Genomic DNA, 24,776 nt, shown 5'->3' on the forward strand with positions numbered 1-24,776 from the left:
TTTTATGCTCTGAGACATATTCAAGAGAATTAAGACGCTGAAATTTATCTTCTAGAACATCAGTACCTTACCCTAATATTAGCCTGTTTTTAAACCAATCCATTACATGTTCCTTAATAATAATAATAATAATCAGAGAAAAAACACATAAACTCATCCTCCTATAAAGTCTGAAAAAAATTAATCAAAACTCTACTCATCAGAATAAAAGCAAAAGGAATTATATTCCATACTTTTAAAGTATACTTAAAACAAACTTCGAAATTTTTGAAAAATTTAGTTGTCCATTTTTGTCATTTTAAATAAAAAACTTACCTGTAATGATATTATTTACAGGATAAGAAGAACCAGTCTGACCAAAAAGGAAATCCGATGCACCAACGACCGTAAGTCCAACAACTACAGTTAGCATTCCAATCCACTCACGAACGTGCAACGACCTTCCAAGAAATGCAACAGAAAGAAGAGCAGTAAAAATAATCACAGACCCTGAAACAAAAAATACAGTTTCAAAGATTCAACAATTGACAGTAGCATACAATGCCCTTTATTTATTTTTTTGAAAGATGGGTGCGACCCCCCCCCCCTTTCATACCCAAAGCTTTTATAATTATAACACAAAATAAAAGTTTTAAGACAATATATTTTTTGACTAAACAACATGTTTTTCGACTAAACAAATTAGTTTTATTTTTATTTGTGCTAATTACTAATGTGATGATTGGGCTTGCATCTGCTTGGCAAATGCTATGATTCTTGGTTGAGTTTATATGTATATATGTATGAACTATGCAAGATGAGTACGTAGAAAAAGTGCATGCGTGTTAGATTTTTTTTTCTAAGAAAATCTATAAAAAAGATTAGTAAAAAACATTTTTGACAAAACTCAACCAAGAATCATAGCATTTGCCAAGCAGATGCAAGCCCAATCATCACATTAGTAATTAGCACAAATAAAAATAAAACTAATTTGTTTAGTCGAAAAACATGTTGTTTAGTCAAAAAATATATTGTCTTAAAACTTTTATTTTGTGTTATAATTATAAAAGCTTCGGGTGTGAAAGGGGGGGGGGGGTCGCACCCATCTTTCGAAAATCCAAAAAGGTCACGAAAAAGAAAAGCTCAAGGAAAGAAAATATTATGGTGAGAAAAAAGACTATCTAATGTTATTACATCGCAGCACTGAAGTTTAAGAAATATCCACGTCAAAATAATGCTGTGTAGAAAATATATAGTCATTTGCATACTATTGGTCTCGGGTATAGAGGATTACAATCATTCTTGTGGTATGCCCATGCAAAGAACAAGATTCTATCCATTTACAACCAACAACTAGAGTTTACGAGATAGTGGATGGGGATGGAATAAATAGAACTGGTTGGAGTAGAAATGTCTTCAAGGAAGCAATTCAGGAAGTTATTAGAAGGAAGCAATGAGCAATTTTAAGCAGCACACAATCGTTGAACAAAGATCATAGTACAATTTTGCGTTTCTAGACATAATAATGTCACACCCAAAATCAAAGGACATGACAGATAATTTAGTCATTCGAAGGGATAGAAAAAAAAACTTTAAGCTTGTAGTAGTTTCTTTTTGAGAACTTCAAGGAGAAAAAAAAAATTTGGAGATAAAGGCTGACATTGGGTGAATCTAGCCTGATAACCAAACTCAATTCAAAGGCAAAAAGTTTAAAACCTAACCTCACACTCACTGGTAAAGCAGTTCCCCTGGATGATAATGAATAACTCCAAGGACTTAATCCTTTCCATTTCTATTTGGGGGGAGGGGTGGGGGGTCCGAATATTTTCAATATTCGAAAAGCTAGCTTTTACCCTTTTAGAAGATAGAAAACAGGAAAGTATCAGACTACATCTCAAAAAGTAAAACAGGCGATGTGACGGTCGTTTACAGAAAACTTAACACTCATAACAATGCTTCTTTGTAAAGCGTCATTATTGCTTCATGCCATCAGTTTAAGATGGAAAAAGTAGGAAACTTGATATTTTGATTCAACAGTCTTAAAGCAAACAAGAACAAAATTAATTGTTCTTGTAACTACACCACTCAGTCTTCTGTTTAAAAACAAACACCCAAATCTAAATAAAGAAAAAGAGGTTAAATTGTTATGAAAAATCTCAGGTTAATTAATAGACTGTGACCTAATTTTTGAAATCATAAGATAAAACTGTAACATAAATATCACTTATTAGTTGTGTTTTCAACACACTAGTGACCAGTGATATTGTTAATAAAACTTAAATTTAAGAAAAATTGAACAATAAATGTAAAATAAATACCTCTAAGCATCTGGAAAGATGAAGCATACGTAAGATTCAGACCAATATACATAATTGATGTACCTAGCATGTCTAAAAGAGCAGGAGGTAAAAAAATGAATGGGCTGAACGAAACGTCACCGCGAATTAATGGTGTCATATCTCCAACCTGTGCCTGAAAAAAAAAACAATTTAAAAAAATCTTAATTTTAATTTTAATAATTGAAATAATAATGGCAAAGTCACTTCTATTTTCGTGACTTTATTTATAGCATCCAAACATTCACTACACTGTTATTTTTCTGTTTGATACAGCAAGCTAGTTTGTTGCTTTGAGAAGTTTAGCCATTCTAAATGGTCAGATTTGGGTCACTCAGTTACATCAGTAAGGGTGATTAAGTTTATTTTTCAACTGGGAAGGGGAGGGAGCCTGAAAAGGTTCTTTGTGATACTTTGTCTTTTCCAGTCTTGCTTAGAGGCGACATGACTTTATACATATCTAGTCTAATTAAATGGAAACTAGATCTACGTTGCATGAGCAATGTGAGGGGTTGCGGTACTATTGTTCGGCTTCGCCGAGCAAAGTGTTGCGAGAGCAACATTTTTGTTTCCTCGCTTCGATTAAACGATGAAGTTGTCAATCTGTAAGGATGTTAAAATAAACAAGTCCCCTACATGTCTTACCACTGAAACCAAATTGGTCCTACCCAAAAATACACTGAAAATAAATAATAGGTACACCAAATAGCAAATTTTGCGAACCCCTCATTGCTGAAGATGATTATGAGCTCACAGCCGACTGTTGCTTAAATCTTCCCTATATGTCTCACAATTAGTATCGGCCTATTTTTGGTTTCAGTGTGTACCTTACTGCTGAGGTTGTCAACCCCTTGAGACTTTCAAACTGGGGCATCTCATGAAGGAATTTTCCTACAAAGAAATGGATGACATGCACTTTGATCAGCTAATCAAGAGCTATTGACTGCCGTCAAAAAAAAAAATCTGTCTGTCTTAGTTCAAAAGTTGACTTTTTTGCCGTAGGCCAAGTTTCTAACGTCATCACTTAAAAGGAGCAAAGGATAAACTCTAATTTTTTTAGCAATGAGAAATCTTTTAAAGTTTAAGAGGCACATCTGATACCATTTTTCTACTAGAATCCTAAGTGCGAAAAACCGAATGATAAACTCAGCTGAAATCACGAACGGAAATGGGTAGAAACAATAGATGACAGCACTTTCGGACCCCTGGGAAAATGCCCCTTTTTGTTTCTGTAAATTTTTCTATTTATCACTCAAAGAAGTTATATTGGCTGTGGGGCCGAGTAACTGCCGCATATATTTCACACTTATAGATTTTAGTCCATCTTCAATTTGAAACTGGTACCTGCCTACTTGCCTACTAGAACAGAGCTTTCCACTCGAAAGCAGAAACATGGTTTGATGAAACGAAAGCTTGACTGCATAACTTCAGATAGTTCTCTCTGACTAGGCTATAATGCACCACTTCAATTCACACACTATAGGATCTGGCTCAAGGACAAGCAAAAACCATCCTTTTTGGCCCCAGGCAAGAGTTCTAGGAAGCTTTCCAAAATGCAAAGTTGTATTCATCAATCTGGCATAAGGTCCACCCTTTCCGTAAAACCACAGAGGCTAGACCCTTACCACTTTCTAGGAATAAGCTGAAATCGGGGTGCTAGGAACAAAAAAAAAAACACGACAAAACCAAAGTGTTCCTCTTGCAACACAACTATCTCTTTGATAAAATGGGAGTTGAGGGCATTCTTCAAGTTCAAGTTCTATTTATTTTCATAAAATAACAATAACAAAAACAATATCCCAAAGGGCTCAATGGCCCGTTATTTGGGAAACGGCATACAATAAATAAAGAATCATCAAAACTTGTCGTAAACATACTAAACAACATCTAAATATAAATATGTAAGGAAAAGAAATCAACTCACCGGCAGTCCCCACGAAACAGCAACCCTCACATCACCCAATAATAAAATACAAATTAAAATTCTCGCATCATCGAGGATACAACACCAACAAAAGAACAACCCAAAAAAAGGAAAAAAAAAATAATAAATAAACCATAAGAAACATTTAATAAGAAGCCTTTAATAAGAAACTTTTCATCTGTCTCTTAAAGGAGCCAAGTGTTCGTGACTGCCGGATCTCAGCGGGAACCAAGCACGTCCCACAGTCACAGCCAGGCCGAAGTCTGAACGAACCGAGGGACTAGCTGGAATCATCACATCCTCCCGGTTACGAACGATATACGAATTTACTTCACCTACTAGTTTAAGCAGTCCCGAAAAACAACATGGGAAATCTCCCTGGAAATATTGATATGCCAACGAAGATAGAGATAAAACATAAATATCTTTAATTTTGAGGAGGTCAAGAGGAGTGTGTGTAGCCGACTGGAGAATTCTTGCCGCTTTCTCATAAAGATTGTGAATAGGAGCAAGTACCGAGGGAAATGTGGACATCCACAGAGACGAACAGTAACATATATAAGGGTAAATCAGAGAAAAGTATAAAAGACGGAGGATAGGGAAAGGGAATAAACGCTTTAATTTTCGGATGATCCCGTCCACGGGAAATCTTCACTCTTATTATTTGAACATGCCACTTAAATGATAAATTTTCATCCAAAAGAACTCCCAGGAATCGCACATATCGATCCTGGGGACGACTTATGGAGCCTCTTGGTGTATGAAGCTCAGTAATTGTGGGGCAGCTCACACCTTTACGAGAAAAAATAAGAAGGTAGGACTTTTTTACATTTAAAGTTGGTTGATTTATGTCAAACCAAAAGAGTATTTTCTCAGTCATTGCTTGAAGCTTTAGAATAAGGGATGATTCATCCGGAGCTGCAGCACCTAAAGTAGTGTCATGTGCAAATGCTATTAATTCTTCTTGACTATTAGGTGTGAACAGCAACGTACTCCGAGAGTAAGATTTGTGACACAATCCACAGCAAACATTGTTAATTGGGGTGTTAAAAAGTCGGTAGAGATCGTTCACATATATGAGGAAGAGGGTTGGCCCAAGAATAGAATCTTGGGGTACTCCGTATTCAATTGGAACTTTTTCGTCTGTAACTTCTGTGGCGATAGATCTGTCAGTTAGGTATGACGAGAACCAAGACAATGCTTCCCCACGGACACCAAAATGACAAAGTTTACCAATGAGAATCTTAGGTATAAGGCTGTCAAAAGCTTTCTTTACATCAAGAAAAATGGCTGCAGGAATAAGATCAGAATCTAAAGATCGTCGTATAAACTGAAAAAGTCTATTACAAGCATGTTCTGTAGAATACTTTGCGCGAAACCCAAACTGATGCTGATGGAAAAAACATTTAGCTTCAAGAAATCTCACCAGACGTTTGAGCATTGCTCTTTCATATATCTTAGAGAACACTGACAGAAGAGAGATCGGTCTGTAGTTCCCAGGATACTTTCTGTCATCTCCTTTAAAGAGAGCTATAACACGAGCAAGTTTAAGACGTTGGGGAAATACTCCTAGTTCAAATGACCTATTAATCAAGTGGTAAATTGGGATGATAATCGATGGAAGAATATAAAAAAACAAGTTTTTTCGACTGAAAGTAAGGAGCGACATTAAAACTTAAAACGAGCAGAAATTACTCCGTATGTGAAAGGGGCTTTTCCTCTTCAACGCCCGCTCTTTAGGCTAAAGTTTGACTCTCTCTCTCTTAACTCTACCTCTTAAAACAGTAAAAAACTTTAAAACAGTAAAAGCACCTTTCATACACGGAGTAATTTCTGTTCGTTTTAAGTTTTGATGTCGCTCCTTACTTTCATTTAAAAAAACTTGTTTTTTTATTTAATTTCTGGTCGTTTTTTAATTAATGTGTGTTTTGATCTTGGCTTTCGGAACATAAATAATTAAAACGTAATTTGCATATTAATTTTTTTTTTTTTTGGCTAAATGGCTTTCTCATAGTTTTAATTGCAAGATTTTGAGAAAAAAGGAGCGAGGGAGGGAGCCTAGTTGCCCTCCAATTTTTTGATTACTTATGAAGGCAATTAGAACTTCTAATTTTTGCGAACATTTTCATTAGTAAAAAATATACATAATTTAAGAATTAACTTACGAAACAAATTTCTATATTCGTATGTTTTTATTGCGTATATGAGGGGGTTCAACCTCGTCGATACCTCGCTCTCTATACTAAAGCTTAAATTGTGTCCCAATTCCATAAGAATGACCCTTGAATCACAAATGCCATAGAATAAATAGTTGAAATTACTAAAAATAGTTTAACGTAAAGAGCGAGGTATTACGAGGAGGTAAACCCCTCATATGTGTAATAATTTCTGCTCGTTTTAAGTTTTAATGCTGCTCCTCACTTTCAGTAAAAAGAAACTTTTCATGTTTATTTTTTCATTGTTTGTTTAAATAATGCTAGAAAATCTTCACTGAAAGTCTCTTCCCCCATGAGAAGTTTTTCCATGGAAGATCCTCCCACGTAGCCCCCCCCCCCACCTCAACTCTCCCCCCCCCCAAACCAAAAAAAAATCCCCCTGAAAACGTCCGTACGCTTCCCAGTAACCATTACTATATGTAAACACAGGTCAAAGTTTGTAACTTGCAACCCCTCCCACGGGGACTGCGGGGGAGTAAGTCGTCCCCAAAGACATCGTTATTAAGTTTTTCGACTAGGTTGAATAAAATGGCTATCTCAGAATTTTAATCCGGTGACTTTGGGGAAAAAATTAGCGTGGGAGGGGGCCTAGGTGCCCTCCAATTTTTAGGTCACTTAAAAAGGTAACTAGAACGTTTAATTTCCGTTAGAATGAGCCCTCCCGCGACATTCTAGGACCACTGGGTCGATACGATCACCCCTGGGAAAAAAAAAATAAAAAAATAAATAAACACGCATCCGTGATTTGTCTTCTGGCAAAAAATGCGAAATTCCAAATTTTTGTAGATAGGAGCTTGAAACCTCTAAAATAAGGTTCTCTGATACGCTGAATCTGATGGTGTGATTTTCGTTAAGATTTTAAGACTTTTCTTTTCCCCTATTTTTTAAAATGAGGCAAATTTTCTCAGGCTCGTAACTTTTGATAGGTAAGACTAATCTTGATGAAAGTTTTATATTTAAAATCAGCATTAAAATACATTTTTTTTATGTAACTATTGGTATCAAAATTCCATTTTTTAGAGTTTCGGTTACTATTGAGCCGGGTCGCTCCTTACTACAATTCGTTACCACGAACTGTTTGAAAAAATATTTTTCTAAAGTTGCTGAAGTTAAAGAAATGTAAGGAAGAGCACTGCCACTGGATTTTTTTTAGAGGAGGGCTACTATCAAAACAGTGCAGCAAAAAATTGCAAAAGGAGACACTTGTTTTCTTATTAGCATTTCGTTTGTTTGACAGGAAAATTTGATTTTTGCAGGCCAGAACTGGAAATGCATGCGATTTTAGAATAACTCTACTATTATTCCATTTTTTTTATTATTTTTGCTACCACTATGATTTTTAACCATCAAGAATAAAAAAAAATATGTCATTGTCATTGAACCATAACGCACCCAGCTTGGTTTTGAAAGTCTAAATTCAATACGATTGTATGGTATTATTGAGATTCATACAGTTGATATTAAGGAAAATAGCATAGACCGGGTAAAGAGCAATGTGTCTCCAGTATATACTTTTCCCAGCCTCTTCATAAAGAATTGTAATCATAATGAGTTCTGAAATTTTTTGGGACATTAGACTTATGACAATGTCACATGACTGATCGTTATAAAAAAAAAAAAGAGAGATTTATAAAACAGGCATTCATGCAAGCTTGAGCTGTTTATTGCTCTTAACTTTTCTTTGATTAGAAATTTTTAAAGTAACTTCCTATTCGCTTACTGACAGGCATAGTTTTAAGCTGTATTAATGACGGATATAATAAGAGCTTATTTTAGATTTTCAACTTTAGATCAAAATTGTTGGATGACAATTTTAAATTTAGACAAAATTCTTAATATTCAATCAGAATTTTCTATCAGAAATGATTTTATACACTAGATTTGTAATATTATTTTTATGACGAAAATTTTGGGTGGGTTGAGAGGGAGATTTCCAAAGATAGATTCAAAATTTGACTAATTGTTTGCCTTCTATGCCACTATAGTGACCTTGATTATCATTTCTTGGATACCCTTGAACATACATGTGCCTTGTTCTGTCATTCACCTCAAAGAAATTTTTATGCTATGGTTTTTTGTAACTGTTAGCGTGTTTAAATAAATGAATGTTTAAGCCATTTATGACAACCTTTTTGTTGTGTTGTCTTTCAGCAAAAATAAGTTTAAGTATTTAATAAATAGCCCAATTTCCAGTCTTACAGCGAAGCTTTTTTTTTTAAGTTCAACTTTTTACTATTCAAATGTTAAAAAAAAAAACTTTAAAATATCTTAGAACAAACATTCTTTTTGCTTGATATATGATGAACTTCAGCAAAGATTTTTTTCTATTCCTATTTAAAGAAGAAAAATAAAAGTAATGCAGAAATTAATCAAGAAAATCACCTTAACTTTCAAAGTATCAAAGTTTTGCAGTATATCATAGTAAAATAATAGGGATGATGCACATCCTCTGGATTGTAAGTAGTTTTTAAAGAAACTTCAATTTTTTTATATTCGTCAGTAACTTCTACTACACATAAAAAAAAAACATACTTAAACTTACTTCTTGATATTTTCTGTAATAATAAGCCGTTTTGAATACTAGTAGACAAAGCATTTCTCCGAGAAACATTGAACACGCTTGTATAAATGGATGGTCAAACGACTTGACCTGTCCTACACTGTTCTCTGCTTCCAATGTATCAGCCCATCTGTAATTGTAATAAAAATTAAATTAGCTGTAAATTCAAAGTTATTACGTCAAAAGATTCAAACTGAAATCATAAATTAACATTTAATGGATGCTTTTTAATCATAGTGATAACCATTGATGTCCTGGAGCATTACAGCATTAACCATGTGGTGAATCAGCAACAGTACATTAACATCTTAGAGGACTCATTTTTGCATTACCATCTCTTCTAGTTCAAATATTACGAGACTGTGCAAAGAACTTTCGGACATTTGCAGTGCAGCCACTTCTACTCCACGGCATTTATGGCTGCAATTATTGAATCACCACCTCTTCTACTTTATTTATAAATATACTTTATAAAGGACTTTAATACATTTGCAGCGTTTTCATTTCTACTTCATGGCATTTCAAGCTAAAATCTGAGAGGAAACATTCTGTGCCAAAAACTTTTACTTCAGGCAGCAAAATCGCCATGCCTAAGTAAATACTGATGCGGGCACAACGTGTTCTTTTACCAAGACACGTCGTATAGAAGGAGTTGTGGTATAAACTTCGAAAGGAGCTCATTCGATTGTAAATTGAAAGTTGCAGTGCCCTTATTAAGAGTCAAAAGTGATTGAGGGACAACCACTACTACTACCACTGCTACTTTTACTGCTACTAAACTACTCCAACTACTAATTCAATTGTAACTACATGTAAGGCTGAGAGTAGGGTATTAAGATGAAAAAGGCCCCAAAAGGGAGCATCAGCAATATTCTTTAAAAGGGCTGACCATATCAAGATGAAACTTCCAGTGAATCATGAGGGGGATATTCAACGGACCAAACAAAAGGCAACATATACATTCTACTAATGCTGCTGCACATGGTGTTACTACTACTACTAACACAACACTACTGTCACCACTACTGCTATGATTTTCGTACTATTAAGGCTAAGTGTATGAAGGTAAAAATTTGAGAGAATAATGAGGGGTAATTTGGACTAAATTAAAACACATTATGTGCATGCAGATAGTCAAAATGGCGAGATAGTCTCAAAAGTGAGTCTCAGTATCAAGTTGGAGGTTTCAGAGAATGCTTTAAGAGGAACATCAATTGACCAGAAGGCACGCTTATACTAATACTACTACCAATCCTTCTTTTACTACTACTACGCCAACTAATAATTTTATTACAACTAACTGTAAGGCTAAGAGCATTAAGTTGAAAATTTCAGGAATTAAATGAAAAAATAAGTTTTCACAAGGAGATATCAGCAATGTCACAGCAACAGCTAATTGCACTAAGTTAAGACTACCATAACTTGATGAGGGGGTTCATTACTCAAATGACAAGAAGGCAATATGCTAATACTATTGCTCTTACTAGTATTACTATTACTAATACTACTACTGTGACTACTATTACAACAACGATGTGAAGGTGAAACTTTGAGGGAATAGTGAAGGGGGGGGTGAACTGAATTACAACACGCTGTCTGTATGCAAGTTGTCAAAAGGGCGTATCAGCAATATTTAAGGAACATTTTGGTGTATTAAGTTGAAACTTACAAGGCTTGTTGTGGGGGATGTTGAACTAACCAAACGACAATATTTGCATCCTAATGCTACTGCTTCTACTCGTACTACTGCATATACTGATATTTATTCCTTCAAGTCTTAATAATTTTGATTTATTAAAGTTTAAAAAATGAATATATTTATAATTTATTTTGTTTTCAGTAAAGTGCAAATTATGTTCTGCTCTTCAGAAGGCATAGGGGTTTTCAGCCCCACTCATTTTAATTTCATTTCGTTTTGGATTTCATTTATCAATTGCTTTAGTTTTCTTCGAAAAATCTATTATGGGAAAGTTTTCGTAAATAATTTTAGGGAAAAGGAATTTGAGCCCGGATTTTATCCTTTCCTGTGGGCAAGGCCTTCTCCCATATTCATAAGTTAATGAAGTTGATGAAGAACTAAGATTCTCATTTTTTTTTTAAACTCTATTTAGCTACTAGTCGATACACCATAGTCGACACATCAATACTGAAGAAAGAATTATCATTCGAAGCGTAATAGCGCTACCCAAGTAAAGAGCAAAACAAGCCCAATGTTTTTTTTTTACCAAGGCACTTTGTATGGACAGAGCTATTGTAGGAACTTTGGAAGGGGATCATTTGATTGGAAATTAAATTTCTAGTGACCATTGTGAGACCCAAGTGATTGGAGGGCAAGCAGTCCCCCCATCCCCTTTATTCCGCCGAAGACATTTGATAAAAATTTGGGATTGTTATTGCGTTCAGCATAGTTGAAAGGTCAAATAACTATGCCTCTGGGGGTGAAACTCCCGTCCCTACAGTCCTTGGGGAAAGGGCTATAAATTAGGCAATTTATCAATTCTTTACGCATAGTATTTGTTTTAGGAAAGGGGAGCATGTTTGACCCTTAGTGTCCAAAAAGGCTAAAAGTATTAAGGTAGAGCTTATAGGGAATGTTGAGGAAAGTATTGAACTAAATAAAAACACACTATTTCAATGCAGGTTGTCAAAATTAAAACAAAACCACCTCATGCATTTCAGTATCTTTTCAATTTTGTGATTGTTTTCATGGTGGCGAAACATTCATTAAACTTTTTTCGATGTTGAGAAGATTTTCAATGCAGTTTATTTTTACTTTTCACTGCAAAGACAGGAGCTTTTAGGAATTAAGAGTTTATGCTTCAATCGATTTGCATATTTTTTTTTCTTCTAAAAATAACCTATTTGATTCGTTTTTAAGGTTCATGTTAACTGTACAAGTTTTTGGCATGATGTTTCGAGGAGTCCTGATGCTTAAATTTTTCTGACAACACTGACATTGTTGAAGATAACAACTTTGCATTAATTTCATAGCTAAGATTCAGTATTATCCATGTATTAAATCATATTTTAGAAAATTTGCTTAATATTTTTTTATATTAGAAATTAACTAAGAATTTGTTAAAAATCATTGACAAGGGTAGAATTTTCCTTTTTTCTAATAGAATTTAGATCATTTTCAAGAAAAAGTTCAATTAATATTATCATTCTGACTCAGTGAATGGATAGATTTGAAACTAAGAAACCAATAACAAAAGTATTTTGTCTTATGGTGTATTTTACAGCAGTCCAAAATCACATGTTTCAAGAGCGAATATAGACCTTAATGATGATGTTTCTAGTCCTTATTTCATTAATTGAAGTGCTCATCAAGGTTGGGTTTGAGGCCTGTTTGTATTTCTAATTTACGTTTATGTGGATATTACAAGGTTTTATATCTCTCCTAGATGTTCACACATTACTTTTACCAAACAAGTTAATGTTCATTTTGTATTATTTATTCATTAATCCTCAGATATTTTACGATTGTGTTTTATGGGTTATCAACTTCTACACAAATTTTAAATGTTTGCAAACTTTACACAATAACGTAATTTACTTGATAGGCTATTATATTTAATAAATACATTTGTACCTTTTAATAAGCTAAAAATGATGGATGTAGGGCAGCCGTATGATTACCAGGCTGCTTTTTCTACATGTCAATATCTGATGAGTTATATCCTTAGGTTTTTAAGGTCTTTTGGGATTAAAAATTTACCTACATAATTATTTTACTAGAAATTCTAAAAACTTGGTGATGGATCCTATGAGCAGTAGAAGAGTAGCTATTAACGTTAAATGTGTGGGACTGGGTATGTGGAGGTTCCTTCCATATCATGATAGGTTGGCAAAGCACCAACAGTTGTTTATCATAAAATTAAATTATTTTTGTTGAAAGAGGATCCACTATTTAGACATAGAAGGCATTTTTTTCATTTGTTGCATTTAAATATATCTATATACAGAACATCATTTTATTTGTTTATTACCTTAATTTACCTTAAATCACAGCTTGGAGTGAAATAAGGACTTTGATCTTGTTGAATCACTCCTTATGATGACAGTTGCATACATGGTTGATTAGATTCTGGTGGAAGATTATGGTGCATCCCAGTCAAATCTCCATGGTTTGTCACTCAACTCAGCATCCAGACTGCGTTTGGATACATCTGTTGATTCAGCGGAAACAGTATTCTCCTTGAGGTTGTTCCAGAGGTTCAAAATCCGGTTCGAGAAGAAGCTGCATCTTGCTTCAGTCTTTGCATGAACTTTGGGGATTTGTTTTGGGTGTCCTCGTGTTATGTGGGAGGGGTCAATCTCCAGGAGCTCATTTTCTTGATTGGTAAAGAGGAGTTTGTATGCCAGGATCACATCCCCACGTTTCCGCCAGTAGACTAAAGAGGGGAGGTCGAGTTCCCTCAGCCGTTCACTGTAGGGCTTAGTTTCCATACCGGCAATCAGCTTAGTGGCCCTTCGTTGGATTTACTCCAGCTCTACCTTGTCCTTTTTGAATCGAGGGGTGGCCAGGATGGTCCCCACCTCCAAACACGGTATTACCAGTCCTTTGTAGAGCTTGGTGATTACATGTCTACTTCTGCTGGTAATGATGTATTTAATGATGCCTAGGGCTCTACTAGCATTGACTGAGATCTTTTGTGAGTGGGAGCTGAATTTCAACTAGGAGTCTACAATAACTCCAAGGTCTCTCTCCTCCTGAACATGCTCAAGTATGTGGTGACTCCCAGGGTTTTGGGTCATTAGGTAGTGTTGCTGGGGGTTATTGTGTCCAAAGTGTATGACCTTGCATTTTTCAGCGTTGAATTCCAGCAACCATCTTTTGACCCAGGAGCACATGTGGTTGAGATCAGTTTGGAGGGATTGGCGGGCAGAAGGGGTATTGGCAGGACCTATGAGTTTTGAATCATCCACGTAGAGAGTGGTTTTATCACTGGTGATAAGGGCTAGCTCATTTACATATATATTGAACAGGGTAGGGCCCAGAACACTGCCCTGGGGGACCCCGCTGGTGACTTTGACTTCATCAGAGTGCACGACTATTTGGTCCAGTGGTCAATTTCACTTGCTGTGTTCTGTCCCTCAGAAAATCCTCAATCCAACTGATCACTTTTGGACTAAGAGACAGGGTGCATAGCCTGTGAATGAGGTAGCGGTGACAAACTTTGTCGAAAGCTTTGGCTAGATCCAGCAGGATTATATCCACTGGTACTCCTTTTTCTAGTAGGTCAGTTACAAGCAAGACTATAAGACTCAAGATGGTTTGTATCCACTGATTTCTTAGAGCGAAAACCATGCTGGCTGCTGCTAATGAGTGAGTTAGCCTCAAGATGGTCAATAATACGTTTGTTGAAAATTCTCTCCATGACCTTGCATGCCACACAGGTAAGGCTGATAAGTCTATAGTTTGTTGCTTCTAATGAATTGGGATGACTATTGCCTTCTTCCAAATCCCTTGGAAGCTTTCCTTGTGTTAGCGACAAGTTAAATAATTTTACCAGGGGCACTGAAATAACAGGGCTTAGTTCCTTCAGCAGTCGTGGACTCAGTCCATCATGTCCGGTCGATTTGTTGGCATCAAGCTCCTTAAGCTGTTTGGTTACTTCTTCGAGTGTGATAGGTGAGTGTAACTTTGGGAAGGGAGTGTGAGCCTGTTCTGCTGGTGGGAGGGTTGATTGGAGATCATCCTTAGAAAACACTGAGGCGAACTGCTGATTCAGAAGGTTAGCTTTTTCGGAAGCGCAGGAAGAGACTGAGATGTTATTCTCCAGGTCTGGTACTGAGTGTCTGCCTGGTTTACGCAGGGAGATATGTTTCCAGAATAACTTAGGGTTTTCATTGACATTTTTGGCCAGATGCTATATTAGTATTTAATTCTTAATAATTGTTGTTCTAATATTTTTTTTATAATATTTTTGTTATGGGTCTTGAGCACAAAAACGGTAAGAGTTCTAGTAAAGCGCAGATTATATTCTGGTTTTAAGAAGCCATCAGGGCATCAGCCTACTTCTCTTAGTTTCTTTCTGATTCAAGCTTGACTTAGTTATTTATTGTGCTTTCGACTTTTGAACTTTCGTCATTTGACTTTGTTTATGTTCAGCTTAGGTTTAATGTAGCTCTTAACTATTCTTTTGCGGAAGATATTTTTAAATTAACATTATTAAGGCTCTGAGTCCAGTCCCCTAAAAATTGCTTTCCAAGATAGCAAAAACCGAATCATCTAGAATTCCACAAAAAAGGAATAACAACAATTTATTTTATATAGCCTAAGTTATCTGGCACTTAAGGGAGTGGGGGTGTAGTAATTGTGAAGTTTCAATAATCGGAATTCATCTGTTTCTAGTACAAAGTTCACCCGGGTTTAAAAAGGAGTAACTTTAGATAGGGGGCCTGTTGACGACCCCCTCGTCACTTAATGAAATCTCTAATTTAATACCCTAAGCCATTCCTGAGATACACCCTTTGACTATCTGAATGCAAATAGTGTGTTTTGATTTAGTTCAATTTCCCCTCAACATTTTCTGAAACTTCCACCTATATATCTTCAGCCTTAGTAGTGATTGTATTAAAATAGTAATTGCAGTAGCAGGAGTATTAGTGGCGGCAGTAATAGCAGTAGTAGCTTAAAATTTTCCCAAAAGTTTCACCTGAATGCCCTTAGCCTTTTTGTGCACAAAAGATCAAACATGTCCCCCTTTCCTGATAATAGATACAATAAATAAACTATGTGTGAATTGTGTAACTTACAGCCCTTGTCCCAAGGGCTGTGGGAGCTTGTCATCTCAAGAGGCATAGTTTCTGGACCTTTGAATTATGCTGAACAAATTGGTTATCTAAGAATTTTGATTGGATATCTTTGGAGAAAAAAGGTGGGCAGGAGGGGTTCTGGCTGCTAGTCACTTTTCACTCTTTTATATGCCACTGAAACATTCAATTCCCAATTGAATGTGCCCCAATTGAAGTTTCTACAACAACTCCTTCCATACAAAGTTTCTTGGTGGAAAAAATATGTAATAATAATATGTTGTGCCCACTTTGCTCTTTACTGGAATGATTACAAAAGTTTATATTTAGCGTTGATAATGGTCTGGGAATAATGGCCAGATATAGCCCAATGCTGTGTACAAAATGGTAAAACTCTAGTTGAGGGACTTCTTGCTATATTGGAAATTAGCAGAGTTAGGTGAATGAAACTTTTGGAAATGAATCCAAGACCTATAATACACCCCAAGAAGATGTTTTAAGGCTACTATCTACACCATTTTCCAGGATCAAGGGCATAGAAGATTGCATAGATGACACCAATCTATATTTTAAGAAAGAATGCCTTAATTTTCGATTTTCAGTCTGTTTTACAATAACTATGAGTTCTGAAAATGCAATTCCATTATTTTAGTAGACTTTCAAGCAACATCAAGGTTTTTTTCTCTCTAAAATTAAAAAACAGAATTTCAAAGTGTTTTTAACTTTATAAATCGGGATTGAGATCAAAGCAGTTTTTTATGCCACATTTGAGCAGCACATCTATTTCTGAAGATTTTAGTCTATAACACAAGGATTGTAAGGTTATCAAAGGTTAGTATGCTTTAGAAAATGAAGAGGTGGAGGTGGGTAATTCAAAGTTCCTTCCCATGGGATCATTGAGGCTTTATTCCAAGGAGTTTCATTCACCTTCCTTGACTGCTTTCCAAGAACAGACAAAAGCCACTCACTAAGAATTTTACCATACAAAACTCTACTGATTTTTTTCCTTTTTATAAATTTCAAGATGACCATGTTTTTACTATCTTGGACAATGACTGTAAGGTGAATGTCACTTTCAGGGATTGACCTAGAAGCTTAACGAGGCCCAGGGAAAGTTTTGGGAATGAATCTATAGTTTTAAAAAGGGCCCGAGAAAACATTTTGAAGTGTCTATGAACAGCTCTTTTCTTTCCTGTTTGGGCACTGTACCTATCAGTAGTAAACACAGGGGGCAGGGGGGATGACCTCCCCCCCTAGCGTGGACAAAAAGCTCTATCATTAGATTTTTGTGACTTGATCGCAAGATCAATCCATGTTCGAAAAGGATTTGACAACACTTGATCTGCCTATCTTATGTCTTAGGCGATTCTCCATAGTGTTTGGGGTCACCTGAGCTTATAAGATATTTTGTAGCTTGTCATCTCATAACTCGTTAAAGCTTCAAATGGTGTGCACGTAAAACAAGTTTATTTTTTAGTAACAAAGCAAGTTTTTTGAAATGACTGCAATAACAGACATGCTTTAAGGTTAGTCACAATTCTAGAAGGACTTGAACAGAATAAAATTTTTGAATAACCAATTATGATGTCAAAGCAAAGACAGGAATCAACTATAGACACATTTTTTAGTTTGAAAGCTAGGTGACCAGATGATACATGTCTAACTGAAGATAGAAACAATAATAATTTCAGTGTTGATAGGGATTATAGAGCTGTGATAAATGGTGAAATTATGGGTGGTTTTTAGCAGCAATTAAAGCGTCTAGACACAAGCCTAACATAAACATTGACAATAGAAGCACTTGGGGCAAAAATGATACTGGAAGCTATATTGATAGAACTGAAAAAACTGGATGATTGCACACAATATCGATTGCTTCAGAATCCATGGATTCCACCATCTAACTATGGCTTCCCCTATTCAGTTCACAAGAAGCAGAGCAGGAACGAAAAGAGACTTTTCAATCATATTCACTTAGAAGAATTCAAGGGCTAGTGCTCTCAAACAAGATGAGGGGCTTATTCTGTTTATATAAAGCCTAAGGGGTGGGAGGCTCCAATCAATTGCAAAAGTTGGTAGACAAGCCCCTTGTGATTTTGGCTAGGCTAACTGGAAAAGATGGCGACTTGGTGGCTCATGAAAATTGTCAGTACCACCGCGATTCAGTTGACACAGGCAAAAATTTCCTTCCAATTCATAATAGCTGGAAACTAGTACTTCAAGCCTTGTAAATAAACGACACAGAAAACAATTGTAGGAAAAACAGAGCAATATTGAAGCCAATTATAGAATCAACTATTTTCTTTGATCAACACAATATTGTTCTTTGTGGACATAGAGATGGTGGAGAAATATTGGCAGAAAGAAGCCCAATGACAAACAAAGGGAACTTTTGAGAGCTTTTAAGGCACGTTGTAAATAGTGATGAAATAACTTTAAAACCACATTTGGAGAGCTCAGGTGCAAATGCAACTCATATAACTAAAACAATAAAGACTGAATCAATTGAATATTGTATCAAAGATTCTTGCAAGAATCTCTGCGAGAGAAAATGAGCCTATGCAAGAAATTGTTGCATAGGCTCATTTTACAGTGTAGTTGTTGATGAAATTATTGATGTGTCACACAAGTCACAACTAACCCTTGCCCTGTGCTACAATTACAATTGCACAAGATATGAGGATTTTCATAGTTTTTTACATCAACACAAATATTAAAGCAACACAAAAAAATTTTCATTGAAATGCCGTAAACTTTTAGGGTCAGTATTATCTTGCTAATAAAGTGTCTGGAAATGAACACACAATGACTTGCTGATGCAATTCATGATTTGTGAGCACAATATAGATCAGTAAGCAATTTCCCCTCCGAATCGGTTTGTGAATCTACCCTGACTGAAGAAGTGACAATATGGAAACCTTTGTCGACTTCTCTGAGAGAAAGTAATGATGGCACATAAGAAACACAGCTGCAATGCTGATGTTTTACTGAGTATTTCAGCACTCTTGCAGATCCTCATGACCCTACCTGTCACTGTACTGTTTGTTGAATGATGTTCTTCTACCTTGAGAAGATTTAAAACATAGTTCAAACTTCATATTCAAAATGAAATTGGTATAAGTATAGAAAGCATTATTGATAGGTTTGTAAATAGTAAAAATAGGAGAGAAGAAATAAAAAAATATATAGTATTAATAGTGTTCCAATAAATGGAGTTTACTGGATAGCTTTACACAACTGATAACTAAATGATGGATAGAAGCAGAGGCATGTAACTTTAAATATCAGTAAGTATGTTAGGTTTAATTTAGAATGGTGATTTCCACAATGAGCCACTCCCTTACTAAAATTCTGGATCTGGTATTGGTTCCTATTGTAAAGGTAAGGGTTTACAGCTGTAAAATATAGTAGGAATACATGAAGTGGGCTATATATTATCTGTCAAAAGTTAAGAAATGTGCCTTTAGAAGTGAGATAAACAAGTACTTATGATTATTTTCAAGTGGTTTTTTAGGTTTTTGAGTGCTTCCCTCATATAGTCACTAGTCCTTAAATATCACCTAGAACTTCACTTTTTTTGATAAGGTTCTAGTTTAGCAGCTTTTTATTTTGAAAGCGGTTGAGTTAGGAAAATCAAACTTTCAGGGTTGTATCAAGAGCCTTAATGATCTCCTGGGAATATATTTTGAAGTATCTGTCTCCACTCTTTCTCCTTCTAGAGCAGTAGTTACCAGCCAATTTTGGGCCGTGACCTAGGCATTTCTAAAATCTTGATGCCCCCCTTGTGATATTTAAGTTTTGTTATTCAAATTTTATCTGTATTCACTTAAAGAAATCTTAAAAGGTCACTAAGTTGGTATCTTTTTTGGGTTCTGCTCCAGACATGTATTACACTAATGAAAAATATGGTCTAAATGCAACACCTTTTATCATTACAATGCTATTATGTATCTTATTTCCTTTTTAAATGGATATGAATGTAACTTCATTTGCGAGATAAAGGTTTTGTTTTTGATTTGATTAAAGCTCTATAGTATAGTCAGCTGATAGGGTACACATCCTGTCTATGACCCACCAAAATATTACTATATCCCACCAGTGGCGCCTGCACCCCATGATGGGAATCATAGCTCTAGAGGGTACTTACTTTTGACAACCTTTAACAATCTTTGTGTTAAAAAAGTGGAACCTTGCAAAATATATCTTCTTCTCAAATAAGGCACAAGAAAAGTGTTCTTAGCCTCATACCTTTGCTTAATCCCAAATTATAAGATTATATAGATCTGTAAATGTTTCTTAAATTTAAAGAGGGAACCTCAATTTTGCTTAAAACTCTACTAAAATAAACAAGAATTGCATTTTTAGAAAACTAAAACAAATGAAAAACAGATTGAAAACTCGAAATGATAGTAAATCTCTTTTCAGTATTGAAACCTTAAAATTGCCCAAAACTCTGCTGAAATAAACAAGAATTGCACTTTTCAAAAACTAAAACCAATGAAAAATAGATTGAAACTCCAAATTCAGGTAGAATATTTTTTGTTTACAATTCAAATAGGTATAGACCTTCCATGTATACAATTTTCTAAGACCTAGGAAGAAAAGGGTAGACACAGTAGCTTGGCAATAAATTCCCAGTTTATATTTCCTTGCTCATATAATTTAGCTAGGAAGAAAATGACTACATCACTTGATGCCTTTTTTATGCTCTGCCTAAATATAATAATTGCTTATGGGGAAATTTCATTTTGAGCTCACAAGGTAACTTATTTTTGTCACAACAAAATAAAGTGCCTATCAAAAGGAATGGGTTTAAAAATTGGTTAAAAACATACCATCCATTTATGAATTAATTACACAAAAGTTATATGTCCCAAATGTCCTGACTTAATTACTATCTATTCCACAAAAATTTGAACAATTATTATATGGTTTTCCGTATGTTTGTGAAAAGGGTTCATTTTCTACATGAAAAATTTTACTGCAGCCTAACAAAACGGGAAAAGTAAGAAAAATTACAGATTACCACATTTAGTGTATTCAGTAATAATGCCTATATCCTTTTCTTCAATTACCACCTCAAGTTGGTTGTTCCCAAGGGTATATGACTGGTTGTTTTTTTGTATTGTTTTTTTTTTGGCCAAGATGAAAGCCTTACATTTAGACGCATGGAGCTGCGGGTCCCAGTCTTCAGGGCATCTTGAAAGCATGATGAGGTCTTCCTGAACAGTTGACCTACTACTATTGTATATGACTAGCCCTAGTAGCTTACAGTCATCAACATATAATCTCAGAGGATTCTACAGGTTTGTTGAATAGTCATTGATGCACATACTAAACAGTGTAGGCCCCAAGATGCTTCCTTGCAGGAAACCACTGAAAACTACAGCTGACTCAAAGAAGATGATGCCATTTTCAATATTTATGAGAACTCTCTGTGTTCAATTTGCTAAGAAAGTCTTGATCCAACCTATAAGCTCAGCACAGACTACATAAGCATCTAGTTTCAGCAACACGAGGTTGTTTTGTACCTTGTCAAAAGCTTGTGCTTGATCTAGTAGTATGATGTCCACAGGAAGGTGTCTGTCAAGGAGTTCAGTAACAATATCATGAAACTCAATGAGGTTAGTTTCAAATGAGTGACCATTGCAAAACGCAAGTTGACTTTTGTCGAGTAGCTGGTTATTATCTAGATGATTGACTGACTAATCATTTAATATCAAACAGAGTGTGGTAAAAAAAAACTGTAGTACAGAGCAACCCAACTCAATAGTAATCAAAACTAAAAAAATGGAATTTTGATACCAATAGTTACATCAAAAGAATCATACTTTATTGCTAATTTTAGATATATAAGTTTCATCAAGTTTAGTCTTACCCATCAAAAGTTTCGAGCCTGAGAAAATTTGCCTTATTTTAGATAATAGGGGGAAACACCCACTAAAAGTCGTAGAATTTTAACGAAAATCACACCATTAGATTCAACGTATCAGAGAACCCTACTCTAGAAGTTTCAAGCTCCTATTTATAAAAATGTAGAAATTTGTATTTTTTGCCAGAAGACAGATCACAGATGCATGATTTTCTTTTTCTTTTTTCCAGGGTTGATTGTATCAGCCCAGTGGTCCTAGAAAGTCACAAGAGCCCTCATTCTAACGGAAATTAAAAATTCCAGTGCCCATTTCAAGTGACCAAAAAAATTGGAGGGCACCTAGGGCCCCTCCCATACCCTTTTTTCCCAAAGTCACCAAATCAAAATTTTGAGATAGTCATTTTGTTCAGCATAGTCAAAAAACCTAACAACTGTGTCTTTGGAGACGACTTAATCCCCCACAGTCCCTGGGGAGGGGCTGCAAGTTACAAATTTTTACCATCATTTATATATAGTAATGGTTATTGGTAAGTGTAATAACATTTTCAGGGGAGATTTTTCTGGTGGGAATAGGGGTCGGGAGAGAGGGTTACGAGGGAAGATCTTTCCATGGAGGATCTTATCATAAGGGAAGAGAATTTCCATGAAGGGGGTGCAGGATTTTCAAGCATTATTTAAAAAAAAAGATAATATAAATAAATACAAGTTTTTTAACTGGAAGTGAGGAGCAGCATTAAAACGAACATAAAACATTATGTATATAAGGGGTTCGTCCCCTCCACAATACCTCACTCTTCAAACTAAAGTATTTCTAGTAATTTCAACTATTTATTCTATGGCCTTTGTTATTCAGGGCGCATTCTTATAGAATTGGGACACATTTGGTGTAAAGAGTGAGGTATTGACGAGGGGGCGAACCCCCTCATATACATAATAAAAATATACAAATACAGAAGTTTGTTACATTAGTTAATTCTAAGCTACCTATATTTATTACTAATAACAACGTTTTTAAACAAAATAAAAAGTTCTAGTTGTGTTTTTAAGTAGCCAAAATTAGAGGACAACTATGCCTCCTCCCCCACCCCTTTTTTTAAAATCAGTCAGTCAAAACTATGAGAAAGCCATTTAGCCAAAAGAAAAATAATATTCAAATTTCGTTTTAATTATTCTGTGCAGTGAACCAAAATCAAAACATGCATTAATTCAAAAACGTTCAGAAATTAAATAAATAAAAAAGTTTTTTTCTACTGAAAGTAAGGAACGACATTAAAACTTGAAACGAACAGAAATTATTCTGTATATGAAGAGGGCTGTCCTATCTTCAACATTCTGCTCTTTATACTAAAGTTTAACTCTTTGTCACAGTTCTAATTTATAAAACAATAAAAACTTTAGCGTAAAGAGTGGGACGTTGAAGATAGGACACCCCCTTTCATATACAGAATAATTTCTGTTTGTATTAAGTTTTAATGTCAATCCTTACTTTCAGTTGGAAAAACTTGTTTTTTTTTTATTTCATACCTTCTAGAACCTTGTTAACTACATAAGTAGGGGCTGATAGGCTGGTAATTGCTAGCTAGGTCCTTCTCTCCTTTTTATAAAATTGGGCTTGATATGGGTAAGTTTTCATTAAACTAGGAAGGACTTTTGATAACAAGGCTATCTGGAATTTCTTAATAAGAGGTTCAACTAAGATTATGGCAGTTTTTTTAGTAATCATGGCCAAACATTATACAGCCTAGAGGCTTTATTCTCATCAAGTTACTTTATCCTTTTGAGGACACTTTCATTGGTTATAACAGGGGGAGACATAAATATAATAGGAAGTGGATTGCACAATAATTTGGTAGAGAAATTTGTGGCAAACCCATCATTCAGCATATCATGAATATCATTAGGATTAGTAACCTTGGTACTGTCCTCTTTGTCAAGATGAGGGATGCATTGTCTCAAGGAGTTTGTAGAGGAGCCATAATGCCAAAAGCTTTTTGGATTTCTTTTTGATTCTGCAGCAGTCAACTCTTCTGGTTCTTTAACTATCTTTCTGGTGAGGTTTCTCAGCTTATTTTGGTACTTTTTTAATTTTCATAATGAGAGTCATGCTTCCATTTAGCATACTTTTTCCATGCTTTCTTTTTTCTTTTCGATACTTTTATTTCATTAAGCAATAAGTAGAAGAGGGTTTTAGTGGTAACTGACCAATATTCTTGCGTGTACCTCTTTTCTGCATCAATTGGGGTGGTTTTAAAATTACTCCAGATTGTTTCAATATCTTCAGCATTGGTAAACAATTCCCAATTGACCTTTACAAGGTCTTAGCAGATCAGTTGATAATTTATAAATGTCTTATTGACCTTACTGTTTACTTTAAGGTTGACTTGTATTTCAGTTAAGATACAGATGTGGTCACTGCTATCAACTGCAGGTAGGTAAGATGGTGAGATTATGTTACTCTTTTTTGTTCGAAAAGATTTAATGGCAAACAAGCAATGTTGACAAAATCAAGAAATGGAAAAAATACATGAGAAATATATAATATTTGCACATTGAGGGGGGAGGAGTAAAACAATGTGCTTTTGGGAAAAATAGCCTATGAGTAAGTATTTTAGGAATTTTTAAAGTATTTCAGAATTATAGAATAGGTATTTAATTTTTTTAGTCTGTTGTGTAATTTAGCTTCTTTTCCATCATCTTTGTAAATGGAACGTCATTTTTCTGCTTGCTATGGCTATATTAGAGCTTGCTATGGATATGTTTAAATGTATTGTGTAGAAACATGTTCTTTAATACAGATGTCTGGAAGACATTTGGGATTTTAGAATAGCTTTTGAAAATTCAAATGCTTATTGGATTATATTCACATTTGGAATGAATTAATACCTTTGGAATATATTACTTTGAAGTAATGGATTAAATAATTGAATTGTAAGTTGTAACCAATTTTTTAACTTACCTTCATAGTCTAATAATTATGGAAAAGGTAACAAGTTGCATTTTAGAGCCCCAATAAGAACTCAAAATGGAATTTTCCCTGAAAATAATTCTTATATTTGGAAAGAACATTAAAATACATCAAGTGATGCATTCACTTTCATCCTATCTAAATTATATTAACTTACTTAACTTA

General features: G+C 35.0%; 1 protein-coding gene across 1 annotated transcript in view; it reads right to left on the minus strand.

Moving 5' to 3' along the window:
* LOC136030312 (solute carrier family 35 member F6-like) overlaps nucleotides 1-24,776 on the minus strand; it is a 55,152-nt gene that overhangs the window by 16,883 nt on the left and 13,493 nt on the right. The window contains exons 2-4 of the mRNA XM_065709206.1: nucleotides 8,998-9,145; nucleotides 2,298-2,451; nucleotides 316-489 (exon numbers count right to left, since the gene is read on the minus strand). Of these exons, the coding sequence (XP_065565278.1) occupies nucleotides 316-489; nucleotides 2,298-2,451; nucleotides 8,998-9,145 (476 nt within the window). The remainder of the gene's footprint in view (nucleotides 1-315; nucleotides 490-2,297; nucleotides 2,452-8,997; nucleotides 9,146-24,776) is intronic.

Source organism: Artemia franciscana, chromosome 8 (assembly GCF_032884065.1).
Source record: "Artemia franciscana chromosome 8, ASM3288406v1, whole genome shotgun sequence".
Taxonomy (NCBI): domain Eukaryota; kingdom Metazoa; phylum Arthropoda; class Branchiopoda; order Anostraca; family Artemiidae; genus Artemia; species Artemia franciscana.